At 37.9% G+C, this 20,167-nt stretch overlaps 1 protein-coding gene across 1 annotated transcript in view; it reads left to right on the top strand.

Annotated features, from left to right (window-relative positions):
• Window positions 1–722: 722 nt before the first annotated feature.
• The window catches only part of BLOC1S5 (biogenesis of lysosomal organelles complex 1 subunit 5), a 44,096-nt gene continuing 24,651 nt past the window's right edge, over window positions 723–20,167 (top strand). Inside the window, exons 1-2 of the mRNA XM_037045382.1 lie at window positions 723–902; window positions 8,867–8,949. Of these exons, the coding sequence (XP_036901277.1) occupies window positions 761–902; window positions 8,867–8,949 (225 nt within the window). The 5' untranslated portion in view covers window positions 723–760. The remainder of the gene's footprint in view (window positions 903–8,866; window positions 8,950–20,167) is intronic.

The following is a 20,167-nucleotide window of genomic DNA, read 5'->3' as shown; positions in this document are numbered from 1 at the left end:
ACTGCTAAGTTGCACCTTGAGGTGTTCGTATTTTCAAGACTTACTGAGAGAATAAGATGAACTTTATGGATTTTACCAAATGGTAGTAGTTTGATATATGGCAGCCCCACAGATGTCTCTTCCTGAGCAAAACAAAAGCAGCCTAGCAAATGTCCCTTCAATAGTACATGAATTTAATCTTAGCCCATGTAACAACTGATTGATACTTCGTAAACGCAAAAGAACAGATTTTTTTTCTTCATAGGGGCACGAATGAGCCTGGTAAGTGATTTGGGAAAATTACTTGACCTCTAATCCTGTTTCTTAATTTGTTGGAATGAAATGATTAAACTGTTCCTCCAAATTGCTATGGTGACCAAATGTGGTCACCGCAACATGCTTTACAAACTTTGGGTGGAAAGTAATGACATAGGTAATAATCTACAGGACTACTATTACTGTTATGCGGCGACTGCATGCCCTCTCTCCAGTCCCTCTAAATCACAACAAATTCCAGCAGGTTGAGAGAGGAATAACAGAATTTATCTCTAACTTTTAGGCACCTTCCTATTAGGGTAGCATCTGCCCCAATCTAACATGGCAGTACGGTCTTCTTCAAGTTCACATCCATAGCTGCACTACAAGAGCCGTACTGGAATCACCCACTGGGTAGACACGGCTTCCTCGACGCCCTTTGATGACGGCAAAACCCGTGCTTCAAGACGGGCAGATCTAGATTGCGCAGGCGCAGCGCGGGCGCGAGAGGGCGGAGGTGACCGGGATGAGTGGCGAAGGGACGGAGACCACTGCGAGTTGTGAGGCCGCCGTGGGAGGAGGAGGAGGCGGCGGCGGAAACGGCAACGGCCACAAGAAGAGGGACTCGCTAGGGGTCGCGGGCTCACCGGCTCACCTCATTATCAAGGGTACGGAGTGAAGGGATCTAGCGCTGGCGGACGCCCGGGCAGCCCCACCTCCCAGACCGTGCCCTTCGACCTGGGGCGGTGCCTCGTATCACCGCCCAGCTCCCTGCGGCCTCGCGTTTTGAGTGTGTGTTGTAGGAAGGCGGTTGGTCCTGGCTCTACCGGCTGTTTCTCTGCTCTTGGAGCCTTCTAGTAACTGCAAGCCCAGTCTTTCACTTCCTAAAATAAGAAAAGGAAACCCACTCCTAAAGACGTGAACCTTCGGCCGCCTCATCCCCACCCCCAAATCCGGGGCCCCTATCCGAAGAGGCTCTGTAGGCGGCCTCGCCACCGACCTGGTCTGCAATGACCTGCGAGACTGGGAGTCCGGAAGGCCCGTGCCTCCGGGCAGGTCGCAGAGGAGTTGAGTGAGTTAGGTCGTTCACTTAACCTACCACTCCAACCCTGTTTGCCCTGGGGTGAATGGAGAAACTTGAAAGCGTCTTGAAACACTAAAATTTCATAGGCGTGCGGATGTCCATTTGTCTTGAGCGCCTTGAGCTGGGAGAGGATTGCAACCTAGCTAAGACCTGGATTGTCGCAGAACCAGAATTTAGTTTGATTTCTACAGCTCACAGTAACTTCCTGCAATAAGATCTTTGCCAGTTTCTCATCGCCGATCTTTCTTAGCTCCATCCCTAACCCTGTCAGCCCTACCACATGGCAATGTTGAAGAAGCCCTTGTAGGACTCCAAACCTTCAGCACCAGACACAAAGTGACGCCTGGGCCCCTCGGATGCTGCCTAGGTCATTTTAACTTTATTTCATGACTGTAGCAGCCCGACATGGCTATTTTTAGACTTCAGGTTGTCTCTCATCAACAATAATTAGGAGTGCGGGAGTGGTGCATGGGTGCTAGGGCTAAATTATAATCGTTTATGCGTGTAATCTTAGTGAACTGCCACTTAATTTTTTTTAGTTGTGGTAAAGTACATGGAGCAAAATTTATCTTAACCATTTTAAGTGTACAGTTCAGTGGCATTAGTACACTCACATTGTTAGCAACCTTCCATCTTCAGATCTTTTTCATCTTCCCAAAGAGAAAGTCTGTCCCCATAAAACACTTAAAGCCCTGCCGCCCCTGGCAACCACCATTCTGTTTTGTGTCTGATAGAAGTGTAAATATACAGTATTCATCCTTTTGTGGCTGGCATAGTTGACTTAGTGTGATGTCCTCAAGGTTCGTGCATGTCATAGCATGTCAGATTTCTTTTTTAAAGCTAAGTAATGTTCTATAGTGAGTGCACGTACACACATATACACGCGACATTTTGTATATCCATTTGTGGGTGAACACTCCTGTTGCTTCCACCTTTTGGTTATTGCGAATAATGCTGCTGTGAACATGGGTGTGCAAATATTTGTTTGAGTTTCTGCTTTCAATTTTTTGAGTATATAGCCAAAACTGCTATTGCTGGATCAAAGATAATTCTATTTTTTAATCTTTTGAGCTTTCACCATACTTGTTTTCCGTAGAGGGTGTACAATATATTCTCACTAACAGTGAACAAGAGTTCCAGTTTCTCCACATCCTTATCCAAGACTTGTTGTTTTCTGTTTCCTTGCCAGTCGCTTCTAATGGGAATGAGGTAGTATCTTTTAGTTTTGGTTTGCATTTCCCTAATGGATAGTGATGTTTAGCTTCTCTTAATGTGCTTTTTAGTCATTTGTATAGCTTTTTTGGAGAAATGTCTATTTAAGTTCTTTGCCCATTTTTAAATCAAATAATTTTGTGGGTTTTTTTAATTGTAGAAGTTCTTTATGTATTGTGGACATCAACCCCTTTTCAGATACATGACTTGCATATATTTCCCCCCACCCCATGAATTGCCTTTTCACTCTGTTGATTGTATCCTTCGATGTACAGAAGATTTTAAATGTTAATGTACTTTAAAAAAAAGATAATTCAAGGGAATTTTTTCAAGTTAATCCAAAACTGACTTGTGATTCAAAGTATGTCTAGAACATCCTTGGCTTTTTCAATGGAACCATTCTTTTCATTCAGAACAATCAATTTTTAGTTCATCTTATTTGAAGACTGTCAAATGTTGCCAGACATTTGTTTAATCCTACTGCCAGAGACTAGCGAAAGGGAAGCATATAAATGATTTCAGTACTTATGCCCTGGGTCTTTGAGGGTTTCTGGCCCACCACTGGGTGTTAGAGGTGGGGACTGGGAGACAGAAGGGCTTCCTGGAGGATGGAGTGTCTGATCTGAGTCTTGAGGAACAACATATTAGCAGTTAAGAAAAGAAAGCAAGTTATTTTGGACTTCGTTTGGAACAGCATAAGCCAAATCGTATCTGGGAAACTACACATATCGTTACAGTGGGGACTCAGAGAGGTGGAGTTTGGTGGATATCCGACCATATAAAACTTTTTACCTTTATAAGGAAATTTGATTTTTTCTTCAGTAACAGGAAACTGTGCAGTAATAAGTATGAGAATCATGTAGTTAAATTTGGATTTTTAAGTAGAGCACTTGGGCAGACAGTAGTTGATCCTCATCTTGCAGATTGCATTTCCTATTTGTTAAGATAAAGTCATAACTCCAAAGTCAACATTGGTGGTGCTTTCATAGTCATTCCCACATGGGCAAAGTGGAGAGAAATTTGAGTTGCCTCATGTGCACATTCAGTTGACACTGAACAGTGCAACACTACTTTTTGCTTCATCTCATATTATAAACAAATGTCCTTCTTGCTTTCTGTTTAAAGCCATGTTTTTCACATTTTTGTACTTCTTGTTGGTGATTTTGCTTTTGAAAGTGGTTTTCGGGTGTAGTGCTGAAGTGGCTGTGTATGCACAAGAAGGCTATGTGATGTGTTTGCAGAGTATTAGAGAAATGTCTTTCAGGCCTAAGCTACAGTGGCATTTGCTGTGAGTTCAATGTTAATCAGCAATCCAGAAAAAAAAGAAAATTCACCAATCTGTGTGTGAGGCCACTTCAGAAAGTGCCAAGGTAACATTTATGGTGTGTAATGAAGCAGTGGAAGAGCAGCTAAATTTGTGAATTTATGAGATGATGACCTATGGAGAAAGCATAGTGGACAGCACTGTTGTGCAGTTGAAAGGCAAAGAAATTTATAGTCAGTTACCAGTGGTCAGAAAAATGTTAAATCCTTCTGCTAGTGCTGGCTGGAACTTTCAAAAGTGGTACAGTGTGAAGAAAGGTTAGACTTGTGGTGAAAGAGGTTCTGTGGATCAGGAGGCTGTAGAAGAACTTTAAAAATACCTGCTGAGTGTTATACAGGAAAGAGTATTATTGGAAGAGTAGATCTTCAACACCAAGGCTGGTGTGTTTCACAAGGGTCTTGATAAACCTATGTGACACAAATGGTGTTTTGGTTGACAAAACTGTGACAAGAGGCTTGCAGAAACCTATCCTGTGTTTCTTTTAGGAGCATTATTCAGTATTTTCTAGTTCTGTGTTTGTGGCAACTTTATAAACGTAACTACTGCAAATAATGAGAATTGTCTCTGTATGGAGTGGTTTATAGGGAGATGTGATGAACTGTTGGTGTAGTCAAAGTGAGACAAGCAGGGATGGAAAAGGGGGGGGTGATTCAATAAGTCATGAGGAAGAACAACATCTATATGCTGACACTGAGGGTATTATCAGGAAAAATTGCTAAGCAGTAAATTGTTCCTTAATATACACAAAGCTCCACATATTGCATTAAAGATGTCCAAATTTGGGGCCAGGAGAAAACATCTTTGATTAGATAATGAGAGATCTGGAATGGACTGTGTTCCTCCTTGTTCCCTAGTCCCATAGCATATTGGTCTTTCATTGAAGCGATTAGCCAGTCTTCTGGTGAAAGGATATTTGTCTAACTCCCACAGTAGAGTATGGACATTCGGAGAACAAAAGATGATATCTTTTGTCTTTTATATCAAACAACAAAAGAATGTTTCCCATGTACAATAGCTGTGTGAAAATCTGTAGCTTACAGTTCTTTACATTATTTGTACAGAATTTATTTGTAATCCTTGGGCTCCTACAAACTCTGAATTATTATTATGTGCTTGTTTTGTTATTGTAATTTTACAGCAGCATTAGTGGCTTAATGTCTATAGTGATGTGTATTTCAGAATCTCTTTTTTCCTTCCAAATTGTTACTGTCTTAAATTCTGGAGCACAGTCTTGGTTTTAGAAGTGATCACTACCCATCTCTAAATAGAACTGCATACTCTCTCTGAAGGTTAAGTAAATTCCTATTGTATCAGGCCACAAAAATGGATCTCCCAAAATTAACAAAATGTAATGACTTCTTAGTCACATAAACAGTTATATGTTAACTCATATACCCACTATGGACAGTATAAATACTTAGGTCTCTGACATACTTGCTGGCTGATAGAGATAATTTTAGGACAACATAGTAAGTAGTATGATGAAAGTATATATCCTGAGTGCTTGGGGAACATAAAGTAGGGACACTCCTTGAAACCTAGGAGGAAGCTAGATAGAATTAATGAACATTTAAAGGAAGTGCAATGTCTGAAGCAGTTTTGAAGGAATAGCACAGGGATTAGGGAGTTGGAGAATGGTTCCAGGTGGTGACAGTATTATTAATGAGAGAGCATGGTGTTTTTGGAGAACTGCAGGTAGTTCAAAATTGCTGACAGATTGGAGATGAAGCTGGAGCCAGACCATGGAGGCCCTTACGTGGCTTTGGACTTGAACCTCTTAGCCAGACACTAGTGTTTGTTGAGATGTGAATAGATACTCTTTGCAAATAGATTCTCTTGCTAAATGAGGTCCGTAATTTTCTGCATAGCATAGCCCTCACTTAGGCATTCGTAATTTGTATGTATATACAATAGGCTCCCAGAAGATCAGAGGTAAAGGAATCTGTGTAACTTCATTATATCTGTTTCCCAAACTTAGAACTAAGTAGATTTTTTTTTAAAGATTTTTATTTATTTATCTTTAGAGGGGAAGGGAAGGAGAGAGGGAGAGAAATATCAATGTATGGTTGCCTCTCATGCGTCCCGTGCTGGGAACTGGCCTGCAACCCAGGCATGTGCCCTGTCTGGGAATCAGACCGCTATACTCTGTCTGGTTCCCAGGCCCGTGCTCAATCCACTGAGCTACACCAGCCAGGGCTAAGTAGAATTTTTTAAAAGATGAACTATTATCTTCTCAGTGAACTGTTCTAGTTAATGAACTATTGAAGTATTTAAGCAAAAGTAATACTTTTATTTATATATTTTTACTCAGTTATACTTCCCATGACATATCCTTATAAAACTCATTAACACAGAGAATTGAAATTTGCCCCATTGTATGTCTGCAAAAGTAAGAAATTTGAGGAACAGATTATACCAATGAGTGAACCTGAATGGTACATGTTCTTATTTGGTGGTTTAACTCCTCCAGGAATTTTGAGGTTTGCTTCTTAAACTATATAGATATTACTAAGTAGAATGAATATAATGACTCTCCCAAGACAGTTAAAATTCAGAACTTTTTTTCTGAATGATGGCTTTTTCAGACCCATCAAAAAGTAAGAGACTTTATAATAACTACTGGCCACCGATCTTAATAAATAACCATTAAAGAGACCACAGTATATCTTGCTTTAATTGCATCACTCTCCCTCCTCTAAAGGTAACTGCTGTCTTGAATGTGGTATTTGTTGTTCACATAGATTTCTTGATAGTTGTATTGCTCCTGTATGTATGCTAAAAGGAAGTGTCCTTTTGCATGTTTTTAAGGTTTTTAAAAATATATATTTTATTGATTATGCCATTACAGTTGTTCTATTCCACCCCTTCATTCCCCTCTACCCTGCACACCCCCTCCCCCACCATTCCCCGCCTTTAGTTTATGACCACGTGTCTCAAGTTCTTTACATTCTGTATTTCCCCTACTATTCTTGCCCTCCCCCCTATCTATTTTCTATCTACTGTCTGTACTATTTTCTGTACCTTCTCCCCCCTTCTCCTCCTCCCTCTCCCCTATTGCTAACCCTCCATGTGATCTCCATTTCAATGGTTCCACTCCTGATCTAGCTGTCCTCTTGGTTTGCTTTTGTTTTAGGTGTGGTTGTTAATAACTGTGTGTTTGCTGTACTTTCACTGTTCCTATTTTTTATCTTCTTTTTCTTAGAAAAGTTTCTTTAACATTTCATATAATAAGGGTTTGGTGATGATGAACTCCTTGAATTTGATCTTATCTGAGAAGCACTTTATCTGCCCTTCCATTCTAAATGAAAGTTTTGCTGGATAAAGCAATCTTGGCGGTAGGTCTTTGGATTTCATGACTTAGAATACTTCTTTCCAGCCCCTTCTTGCCTGTAAGGTCTCTTTTGAGAAATCCGCTGACATTCTGATGGGAACTCCTTTGTAGGTGACTGACCCTTATCTCTTGCTTCTTCTAGGATTCTCTCCTTCATTTTAATGTTGGCTAATGTAATTATGATGTGCCTTGGTGTGTTCCTTCTTTGGGACTCTCTGAGCTTCCTGGATTTCCTGGAAGTCTATTTCCTTTGCCAGACTGGGGAAGTTCTCCTTTATTATTTGTTCAAATAAGTTTTCCACTCGTGGCTGTTCCTTTTCTTCTTCTGGTACCGCTATAATTCAGATGTTGGAACGTTTAAAGATGTCCTGGAGGTTCCTAAGCCTCTCCTCATTTTTTTGAATTCTCATTTCTTCATTCTTTTCTGGTTGGATGTTTTGTTCTTCCTTCTGGTCCATTCCATTGATTTGAGTCCCAGTTTCCTTTCCATCACTATTGGTTTCCTGTGAATCTCCCTTCACTTCAATTAGTTTAGCCTTCATATGTTCCTCTAATTTGTGACTATAATCAACCAGTTCTCTGAGCATTCTGATCACCAGTGTTTTGAACTGTGCATCTGATAGGTTGGCTATTTCTTGGTTGCTTAGAGTTATCAGCTCTGGGGCTTTGAGTTCTTGAGCCATATTTTAGACTGTTTGTGCCTGTTACATATGCGGAGCGGAGCCCTAGGTGTTCACCAGGGCGGGGCAACTCAGTCGCTGGTTTCTGACACTGTATGTGGGGGCGGGGTCAAAGGGGAGCAATGGCAGTTCCCTCTGCTGCTTCCCGCCCCTGGGGCCTACCTGGTCTGTCTCACTGCTCACTCCTTTGCTGGTTTATCTGCGTGCAAATGTGTGACTGCGGTCAGCCTGACACCTTGCACCCTCACTGGGTCCACCTGTTGCTATCCCACACCTGGGACCCGTCCATGGCCGCCTGGGCACCTGGGTCGGGGGATCTTTCCTGCCAGACCCTGCTCCGCTGCTGGCTCCGCTGCTGGCTCCGCCCCTCTTATCGGTCTGGCTGAAAGGTTCCTCATTGTCGGACTTCTATATAGTTCAATTTTCTGTGTTTTGGCTGCACTTTTGTTTACTAAACCTTTGTTGTCTTTAAACTTGGTTGTGGGAGAAGACAGTGTTTCCACCTACACCTCCATCTTGGTGGAAGTCCTGCATATTTTTAAAGTTTATGTAAATAGCTTTGTTCTACTGAAACCTTTTTTGTGTATAACATTATATTCATGGAATTCATCCATGTTAATAAGTGTAACTCTAGTGTATTTATTTTACCTGTTGATTTATAGTGTTCCATCATGAGTATGTTTAAGTTGTACCCCTTTTTCCTTTGACATTACACTCATTTATAAGTGTCTCTTTTGTTTGGTTAAGACACTTTAGTCTAGAGTACATGGTAGGCATGAAATTGCTAGCTATACATGTCTTCAGTTTTATTAGATACTGCAAATTGTTTTCAAAAGTATTTGTATCAATTAACTGACAGTAGATGAAAAGATTTCCTCTTAATTCATTATCTAAACTAGATTTTAACCTTCATATATTTGTGGGAAACAGGAAGAGTAAAACAAGCTAAAGATTGTGTCACTTAACATGGATTAACCTTGAGTTTTATTTTGTCTTTATAGATGTTGGAGAAATTCATTCAAGGCTGTTAGATCACAAGCCAATTATTCAAGGTGAAATCCGTTATTTTGTGAAAGAATTTGAAGTGAGTATTTAAAACTTGTTTTGTAAAAATACTGCCCTAATTAGTGCGTTCATATACATAAGGGACATTTTCTAGTTTTAAAATTTCTGATTTCATGTGTTCCTAAAATTTACAAAATAAAACTAATTAAGAGTTATTATCATTAATGAAAGCAGCATGAGACTATGCAGCAGGTGTCTTGGGCTCAAGTGCTGTTGCCTACTCTGGCATATTTAATGTCTGTTGATCTCAGTTTTTTCATCTCTACAATGAGATATGGGGAGGTGGGAGGGTGAGAGCAGACCATAAAGACTGATCAGCCTTTTCCAGACTCACTTTCTGTATTTTTTTTCTTTGTTGGGACTTCAGTACTCAAATTAAAACATAAGAATCATCCTTAGGTATTCTCTGATGTTCATTGAGCAGATCTCCTAGATTATATCATGAATCAATCTAGCCCTTCTAACTTAATGTGACTGCTTTATGAACCCAGTCAGATCCAATCTTTACCCTGCTGTGAGTGCTCTGACATTATTTCACTTTTTAAAACTCTTTGATAATATTTGCCATCTGTAGGATAAAAGTCCAAGCATTGTTCTGTGACCTGTTCCCTACCTTTCTAGCTTTCATGCCCCACCCCAACATGCTCTGTCCCAACAATACCGATGCACCAACCTGCCATCCTATTTCATATTACTGTTATTTTGCACATGTATAATTGGTTCCCCATTAAGCATTGACCTGATTTAAGTCAGACCCACTGAGGATAATCTCCCTTTTTTAAAGTCAACTAATTTGGGACCTAAAATATATCTGCAGAGTACCTTCACAGCAGCACCTAGACTAGGGTTTGGTTTAATTAATGAAAGGAGGTCTGGGTACATTAGGAATGGGGTCTTGGTGGCCATCTCAGTGTACAGCCTACTATAAGCTCTTATAACTACTTGATAGTTTTCTTGTTATATATTTGTGTATTACCTGTCTTCTTTCATTAGAATATAGGCACCATGAGAAAAGTAGGGACTTACTGTATGCTTCGGACTGTAAGATGCACTTTTTTTAAACTATTTTTTGCTTCAAAAAAATTTCCCCTATTTTTCTCCTCTAAAACCTAGCTGCATCTGGGGTCCGAACCATAAGATGCACCTAGGTTTTAGAGGAGGAAAATACGGGAAAAATTTTCGAAGCAAAAATGTGGTCAAAAAGTGCATCCTATAGTCTGAAAAATACTGTATCTTTTTTATTTTCTGTTGTACTCAAAATGCGTAAAATAGTGTCTGGTGCATTGTAGCTGCTTAATATGATTCAAAAAGTCAAGTAGCAGAGCTTGGACTAAAACTTGGGTTTTCAACATTCAGTGATGTCATAAATCATCTTTTTTCTTAACTCATCTCTTTTGCCAGTCTGGTTAATTAAAATACTGAATAGTTATTTTTCAAAGAATTTAAATACACCTTTAAAGATCTACTCTATATTTAAAGAAGCATAGAATTTTGTAAAAACGGTGGATTCTCTAATTCAGTTTCCTTACTTTATAGAAACTGGGCCCAGAGATGGAAAGCAGTGTGTGAAAAGCCATGTAGCTAAGTAGTGGCTGAGTTATTCCTAGAATGCAGGTGTCATTGTACTTACTTCATGGTTCTTTAAATAATGTAGATACTTTCTGTGGAACTGAGTCTTGTATGGAAGACAAAAGAAGTGGCACATTTATGCTGCCAAATACATTCTATTTAAGAGCTCACTTTCTATTGAAGCCAGACTTCTTTTTTGTTTTGTTTTGTTTTGTTTTGTTTTTATCCTTACCCAAGGACATTTTTCAGAGAGAGAGGAAGGGAGTGAGGAAAGGAAAGAGAAAACATCTGTATGAGAGAGAAACATTGATTGGTTGCCTCCTGTACATGCCCAGACCAGGGATCATTTTGTGTCCCCATGGGGAAATGAATTCACAGCCTGGGTATGTGCCCTGATAGGGAATCTAAACCGGCAGCCATTTGGTTTTGGGATGACAGTCCAACCAACTGAGCCACACTTGGCATTTTTAACTAGGATGAAAGTAGTTGCCAGGAGCATGTGTCTAAAAGGAGACAAATTACAGCTGGCCCTCTGCTTCCATGGGTTCTGCATCTGTAGATTGAAAATATTCAGCAAAAAAGTTATGTTTTTAGTGTGTATTATATACTTAAGCCTAAGATGGTTATGTTTATACTGAACATGTACAGGCTTTTTTCTTGTTGTTATCCCCTAAATAGTACAGTATAACAACTATGTATAAAGCACTTACAAATAGTGTAAGTATTTGTATTAGTATTTTAGGTAATGTAAACAGATATTAATATTTGTATTAGTATTTTAGGTAATGTAAACATGATATAAAGTATTTGGGTAGCTATGTGTAGATTATATGCAAATACTATACCATTTCTTGTTAGGGACTTGAGCATCCTCTGATTTTGGTATCTGCGGGAAGTCCTGGAACCAGTCCTCCATTATACTAAGGAACAGCTGTTTCTGCATTCCCTCAAAAGAGCTTTTTGGAGAGGAGGCTATGTTGAAGAATAGAAAAAACATGGGCCTTGGAGCTTTACGTATTGAGTTACGTATCCTGGCACTCTTCTTACTAGTTATGATTACTTGTTTTACTGAGGCTTAGTTTTCTTACTTTAAAAATGGCAACAGCAATATATACTGCAGAGGTTTTTTGAGGATTAAATGAAATATTTTTTTAAAATTCCTGGTATACAGATATTTGACAAATGGTGGTAACTTACTAAGAGAAAATGGTAGCCAGCACAAATAAAAATGTATTAATTAAGAATTCGCAGTAATTTTTATGAACTTGGGTTCAATTTTTAATGTCTTAGGGAAAAATAGGGATTTATTAAGCAAGTGGCACAGCATTATCAGAGGAATATGTCTACTAAAGAATAAAATTTTCACCCTGGGTATGATAGATACGAGTTTATATAAATATCTTAAGCATTGATTTTGTGTGAGAATGTCAGGAACATGAAGCATTCCTATATTGTTTTCGAAAAATGGTCTCTGAAGGGCTGAAAAATATTTTGTCCGCCAAGTTTGAGCCATTACCTTCAACTACTTCAATAATGCACATATATTTTCTTTTCTTGAAATGTATATGATCCAGTCTTTTCACACTGTGACCCTCCCCAGTTGGTCTTCTTGAGGGTTTGGTGGAGAAAAGCTGAAAGTATTTTAGACTTTAGAGTTAAAAGGATACGTGTATTATTTACAGTTCTTTTCTGTGTTGTTCCAAACAGTCACACCCCTGAGTCTAACTAGTCTGAGTGCTCTTCACCCAGACGTGCGTGGCCGGACAGAAAGGGGTGGGAAGCAGAGCTGTCAGTAGATCTTCTTTATACCATTGAGTTGTAGTTCACTTTAAGAAAAACTGGCTAGTATTTGAAACTAAAGTTGTTTATAGTTTATGCATTTAAAAAAGTTAACACACATGGCAACAATCATCTTTTTCTGTGTAAAATTTGATCTCCAAAGGAAGGGAATAAATGCCACATGGTGGCAGCATTACTTAAATTATTGAAGTACTGATATCCTGTATATTATTTTAAGCGTTCTTTTTTTTGCATTTGCTAGTATTTCTGGACATTGACCGTCCTCCTGGCTTTATACAAAATTTTTATCCCCTTGATTTTCTGATCATTGTGAACAGAGATCCCAGTGGGGCCCTTTCGGTGAGCACCAACTTGGTAGTGTCAGCGGGAAGAGGTATTGTCTTCTGCACCATTGTCTTTCTGGCCATAAGGAGATGTCATGACCTTTCTCTCAGGTAGAACAGAGGAGAGACCTAAGTTAGTCAGCATTTATAAAGTGCTTGCTTATGGATATATAGTCCTATTCAAGTTTCATATTTTATTTTTATCAAATTTTGTTCTTTGAATGCTTCATTGAATAGCCATTGAGTACCTAGGTATATCAGTAAGGTTCTGTTTAGTTACTTGTGACAGACACATGAAAAATAGTAGCTTTAACAAGTGCATATTTTTCTCTCACAGTACCCAGAGCTTATGGCTGGTATGGTGGTTGCTCTATGATGTCAGCTTCCCCTGCCCCCTGATTTTTTTTCTTCTACCTCCCTGGGGTGTTGCTCTTAACCTTATATTTATAAGTTGTCTTTGGGAGCTCCAGTCTTGACATCTGCGTTTCACGTAGCAAAAAGGAAGGCAGGGGGGAAACATCTAGCAGTCACTGTTATAGGCAAATTTACCCCTCCAAGTAAAATTCGGGTGCTGCTAGGAAGAAGGGAGAGGAGAGTGGATCCAGGACTGTCTCTCACAATAGATATGTAAAAATAAGTCAGAAACAGTCTCCACCTCCAGGATGTTTAGAGAGAAGAAAGATATCAAACAAAGTTTTAAGGGTGAATTATTATGATGAAATAAGCCCAAAGTACTTGAGATCACAGAGGAGGAACCAACCCTCAACATAGATGGAGGGAAAATTTTCACAAAGGAGGTGATGTTTGAGCCGAGAAAGAAAAACAGATGTTATCCAGATAGGGAAAAATTGATTATTAAAATTAGAGGCAAAAAAGTATTCAAATAAGTATAGTAATTATAGGAGTTGGGACGGATTGTGTTGATGAGTTTGAATGTGAGTTAAAGCGATCGAGAGAAAATTCCTAGGACAAACTAGAATTTCACTTGATATCCTGACCTCTCATTTTTAGTTTGCTTATTAGAGTAACTGTCAGATTATTAAATATCAGTATAAAGTCTATCCCATGTAGCATGTAATAAATACATGCACAAGATGGTTTAAATCTGAAATACTGATCAGTTTTGTAATTGAGAGAAAATTTTAAATGGCTTCATTTTCTTTCTAGTACTATGAAATTAAATTTTTATTTTTCACATTTTTTTGTTGTTCACATATACTTGTCTCCATTTTCTGCCCACCACTCCACTCCCCCTCACCCCAGCCATCCCCACTTCCCATGCTCGATCCTTCCTCCCTTTGTAAGTTTTTAATGTAAATATTGTAGTAACTGTACTAATGTTAGTAATTGCTAACATTTTTAAGTGCTTAGTTGCCAGGCACTGTTTTAAGTACATTACATGAGCACTTGTTATTACTTTCAACCTAAGAAAAATTAACTGTATATGAAATTTTTAGGGATGTTACACATTGGAAACCAAGTTTCATTAGTACCAGTCTTTGTTCTGAGAATTTTCACCTCAGAAATAACATGAATATACAAATAAAAGGATGTTAGCTTATAGTTTTCCTTTTTGTAATAAATGTCAGTAGTATGCCTTAGTCAAAAATATCAATATAAAAACAAGCACAGCCCTGGCCAGGTGTCTCAGTTAGTTGGAGCATTGTCCCTTACACCAGCAAAGGTTGCAGGTTCGATCCCAGTTAGGGCATGCATGTAGGTTGCAGATTCAGTTCCCAGTTGGGGTGCTCATGGGAAGCAACTGATCAATGTTTCTCTCTCTCCCCCACCCCAAGTCAATAAATTCATTGCCAGGTTAGGATTAAAAAAAAAACAAAACAGGCACATACCAGATGGTAAGTTTAAGGGTAGAGACTATTTCTGAAATCTTGTCAGAAATAGTCTCTTGTAACCCTATTTCATGTGACACTATCATTGGGCCTAATGATAATTTAAATTAATTATTGTCATCAGTAGGCTGTTAGAGAAGTAAGACTACAAATTCACTTACTACAATGAGTGACTACCAATTCACCTGCTACAAGAAACAACTCTTTAAATAAGTGGTTCTTAAGTCTAGGAGGTCATGAACTCCTTGGAGAATTTTTCCCCCAGAAAAACAGAGAACATATATATTCAATTTGAGTGCAATTTCAGGGGACTCTTGAGTAAGACTTGTACCCAGAACGGAGCTGTAGAACTTGCCTGTCTCTTCTTTCTTGTCTTTCTCTATGAAATGAGGTATCATTCTTTTGCATCATAATAAATTAATCTGTAAGGGGTGAAATAATCTCTAGTCTTTTTTTTTTAACTCTAGTCCTGATTCTTCCAAAGTCCAGTGCCATCTGGAAAAGATGGCAGTGGCTGTGGTATAGTGTTTATTTCCTCCTTGAATCTGTTCATAAAAATAGAATTGGGATAGCAAAACCAAGTAACATCTATAAAATTAGGGGAAAAGTTATTCTCAAAACACAAAATGACCAAATCACCAAGAGCTTAAAAGTTTCTGTGTATAAGAAACTGCAGGAAGAAGAGGGAAGAAGGCAGAGGGCTAGCAAACCTCAAAATTACCACCAGGTATCTTTAGGAACTTGATGGGCCAGTCTGAGAACAGCAGCAGCAACTGGGAAGGGACTTCTTCACAGGCTCCAATTTGTGAGTGAGTGCTGGCAAACCACAGGATGTCTCCTGGAATTGGAGCAAGCAGTCCGTAAGTTTGAAACTTAGAAAACCTTTTCAGAACAAGGTCCTGCACTCTGGAGAAACTATAGGAAATTGCATACTTTCTGAAACAGACAAATGGGAGTTTTAGAACTTTGAGGCTAGAAAGGCATGTCCTGGCCACTCCTCCCTTCTAAAGACAGAGGAAAACAAAATTTCATCTTGTAATCAGCAGTCAAATCCCATACAAATATATTAGAGGATGAAGACCAGACAATGTCCTTTAAGGCAAGGAAAGTAAGAAAAATATGACTACAAAGAAACATGAAAAGTAATGTAATGTTTTAAAATGAGCTTGGAGGTGTAAGAAAACTATAGAAGGAAAGAAAGAATAGTATTAGTCAGAATTATAAAAACTCAAACGATTGGATAAGATAGAAATAGAAAAAATAAAAGGTAAAGTGAAAATGTCAATAAAAAGAAAATTAAAGAAGTATTTTAAAAATTAAAACTAGAAGGGATATAAGGGTGAATAAACACAATGAATTAAGTGACATTGAAAATAAACTTTAAAATTCAAAAGACATGTCTAAAGATATAAAAAGAATTTAAGAAAAACGAGAAATCATTATAATAACTACTTATTATATAAGTAGTTATATCCAATATATGTATAATAATGAGTCGCTAGAGAAGAAAATCAAAGCAATGTAATAGAACAAATGTAAAAACTAGAATTCAAGAAAACTTTCCCAAAATAAAAATAATAATGAAGTTTTGTTAAAAGATGTACTGCATTCAGGGACAATTAACTCAGAACAGCCAACACAGACATTTTCTAAATAAATCTGTTGGACTTCATAGGGAAAAAAATTGTTTGGGCAACCCAACAAAATTGCTGAGCCCTTTATTAGTTGGAAAAAAAATCTGATTCTTAACAGATTTACCTGTCTTATGGCAAAAGACAGCGGAGTAACAGCCAGGGGTTTCCATCTAACCAAACTGACCCCCAGGTATAGGGAGCACCAATACACTGTTAGGGTCAGCAAGGACTCTGGGAGTGTTGTTCACATGAGCCTTTCCTGAGGAGTCTATTACCTAATCAACAGAATGAGTTTTAGACAACAAAATGATGGGAGAGACTTTTACTTAATGACAATTTGTAAACATTAAGTATATATTTACTTACAGAACCAAGACTAAACTGTGGTTATGGGGGAGAGACTATGAGGTGTCATAGCTCTGTTCTGACATTGTAGATAGATGATACAGTCTATCAAAAAATGGAAGGAGAGGGGAGGTTAGATGATAGAGTATCCTATTTGTTGCCTTATAAATATTAACTAAGATTAAAAGGATGCTATTTCAAATTGGGTCCTGAGGGAGAGGGAAAGGCTAGAGAAGGAACAGGTAATAACCTATTAACATCGCTTATTACAGGCAACTGGTAGACAACAGCCAAAAAAGTAGAGAGCATGAAATATTAGTATCAACATAATCATGAGAGAAAAAATGTCAACTTTTCTAAATACTAGAATAAGACCACATGACCACATAAAGATTATATACATTACGTTTGTGGTTATGAATCAGGTGAGATAAGAAAGGTTTGTATATCATGTTTCTCTTTAAGAAGAATTAAAAAAATATTTGTATACTTATATATATGTTTCTGTACATTTTATATATGCATGTGTGTATGTGTACATATATATATATGTGGGTGTGTGGGTGTGGATGTATGTGGGTGTGGATGCATATCCTTGTACTTAAAACAGTAGTGGAATAAAAAATTTATATAATTACCTAAAGAGAGAGTGGTAGAGGAAATAGGATATAAAGGAGAATAGGATATAAAGGAGAAGTGAGAGACCTTTTTGAATATATATAGATATAGATATAGATATAGATATATATTAGAGATAATTTTGGAGCCATGTGAATATTTTTCATAATTAAAATAAAATAAAATTTTAATGAGCAATTCCTCCCAAGTAAAAATTGTAGTAAAGCAAACCTATGTTTGTAGATGTTGGCATTGTCATGCAGAGAGAAATTAATCTAAGTAACTGTATTTTCTTTTTAAATCCTCACCTAAGGACATTTTTTAATCAGAGAGACAGAGAAAAACACCAATTGTTTACTTCTATTACATACCAACTGGGGTGTGCTGACAGGGAAATGAGCCTGCAACCTTTGGTTTATGAGAAGATGCTCCAACCAACTGAGCCACACAGTCCAGGGCTATTCCAAGTAACTTGAAAACAGTAATTTGACTGTACATTCCTTGTGGAATATTCCTTGAAAAAAAAAACAAACAAACAAAAAAACTGTTTTCGCTAATCATTTTGTTGATGCAAGTATTAATATTGTTAATTTGATTGAATTGGTGATAAAGCAAATGTTGTTGATTTGAAAGAGATAAGACAGAGGAGGGAAATTAAAAACCCTGTAGTCCTGCCCTGACTGGTGTAGCTCAGTGGATTGAGCCTGCGAACCACATGATCGCAGTTCGATTCCCAGTGAGGGCATATGCCTGGGTTGCAGGCCAGTTCCCAGCAGGGGACTCAGGAGAGTCTACCATACATTGATATTTCTCTCCCTCTCTCCTTCCCTTCCCCTCTAAAGATAAATAAATAAAAATATTTTTAAAAACCTGTAGTCCTGCAATTAAATTTGACTATGAGTATGAACTTAAAGTGTATCTTTTCTTTAAAAACAAACCTATTTCCTAGCCTTGTCCACTGGAAAATAATGACTTGTCCTAAAAATAATGACCAGCCCCGTAGCAGTGAGCACCCCTAGTACTCAATCTCTAAATACTACTTTAAAATACTGATGGTATTTAGAGACCTATGGATTCCAGGCCTGGGCCAGGAAATGTACAAGATGAGCTTGGGGCATCAGGTCGTACTAGAAAGCAGAGAAACACTCCAGAACACTAGAGTTTGGTCTAAGGCAGTCCAGAGTCAACGTGAATGGATGCTTAGTGGACAAAGACAGCGCAGTTTAAGCACCAGTAAGGAGAAATACTGTAGTGGATGAAAAGTTTCAAATATTTTTAATTTTTCAGTTACACAGAAAGATATAAAAAACAGAAACCTTCAGAGAATACTCGGGAATCAAATCATTGTTTTAGGAAAATGATCAAGTGGTTTGTTTGGTTTTTTTCCTAAGTGTTTTATTTTGCCTTTCATGAGTAATCCTCATAATAACCAAATAGTCATTTAGGGAAAAATTTTTTTTATGGTGGTGTTCCTGCTGATAAATGAAGACAGAATGCTAGCAACGTCCTATCAGAAGTATACGACCCACATCTGAAATGTTTTTTATGAACAAAAAATAAAACCCTGAATCTGATCAAGCCTCTAGTTCTAACTACCAATTTACAGGAAAGAGAAGAGACAAAAGAATATGTTTAATTACACCATAGGGATTCATTCAGTAAAAAAAACAGACTTTGGCAAACTACAGAACAAGTGACTCACTTATTTTTTTTTTCTGATAAGTTGAAAGGTGGGGAAAGTGATGGAGGACAAATCTATAGCTTAAAAAATATTTAAGAAACACAGTAACCGCTTACAATATAAGAATCTTATTTAGATTTTGCATTTTTAATTATATTTTACTGATTATACTATTACAGTTGTCCTAATTTTTACCATTTTGCCCCCCAGCACTCCCTACTCCCTCAGGCAGTCTCTCCCACCATTGTTCATGTCCATGGGTCACGAGTATAACTTCTTTGGCTACTACATTTCTTTGACTGTACTTTATATCCCCTGGCTGTTCTGTACCTACGTATTTGTGCTTCTTACTCCCCTCTCTTCTTCATCCATTCCCCCTACACACTCTGTGTCATGATCCTGGCCCTGTTGTTATTGTTGGCTTAGTTTAGATTCAGTTGTTGATATGCATCTTTTTTTTTCCATTTTAATGTTCATAGTTTTGATCTTCTTTTTCTTAAATAAGTCTGTTTAACATTTCATATAATAATGGCTTGGTAATAATAAAATCCTTTAGGTTTTTTTTTTTTTGTCTAGGAAGCTCTTTATCTGTCCTTCAGGTATAAATAGATAACCTTGCTAGGTAGAGCAGCCTTGGCTGTAAGTACCTGCTTTTCATGACTGAATATTTCTTGCCAATCCCATTTAGCCTACAAAGTTTCTTTTAAGAAATCACCTGACAGCCTTATTGTAACTCCCCTGTAAGTAACTAACTGCTTTTCTCTGCTGCTTTCAAGATTCTCACTTTATCTTTAACCTTTGGCATTTTAATTATGTTGTGTCTTGGAGTTTGCCTCTCTGCTTTGGGACCCTCTGTGCTTCAAACAAATGGAGGATTAAAACATTTATAGTACATTCAAGGGAATACTAACCTTTATTTTTAATGATAAAGACTTATTTTAAAAAAAGATTTGTTGAGTTTGTGTGTGTGAGAGAGAGAAGAGAGGTGGTCTTATTGTATCTTTTTTCAAAAGGATTTTTTGTCTTTTAATGTACATGCTGAAATATTTCTAGTTAAATTATTTATTTGAACTATATTCTGAGATTTACTCGGAAGAATCTAGGATGTGGGTAGGGACATGTATGGAATGTTACAGAGGAAACAAAATCAGCCATGAGTTGAGAATTTTTAAAGCATATTGATAGGAATCTAGTTTTGTTGCCTGCTCTGGCATATAAATGATTTCAGTACTTATGCCTTGGGTCTTTGAGGGTTTCTGGTCCATGTTAGAGGTGGGGACTGGGAGACAGGAGGGCTCCATCCTCCATCCTCCAGGATGGAGTGTCTGGAGGAATAACATTAGCAGTTAAGAGAAGAACTCAAGTCACCTGCTACCTAGTCCTTTGCTCCTTCCATTAATAGTAATAACTCTCAATG

The sequence above is a fragment of the Sturnira hondurensis genome, unplaced genomic scaffold (assembly GCF_014824575.4).
Source record: "Sturnira hondurensis isolate 20B ecotype Veracruz unplaced genomic scaffold, ASM1482457v3 Scaffold0004271, whole genome shotgun sequence".
Lineage (NCBI taxonomy): Eukaryota > Metazoa > Chordata > Mammalia > Chiroptera > Phyllostomidae > Sturnira > Sturnira hondurensis.
Note: the sequence above shows the minus strand (reverse complement) of the source record. Positions and strands in the feature narration are given on the sequence as shown.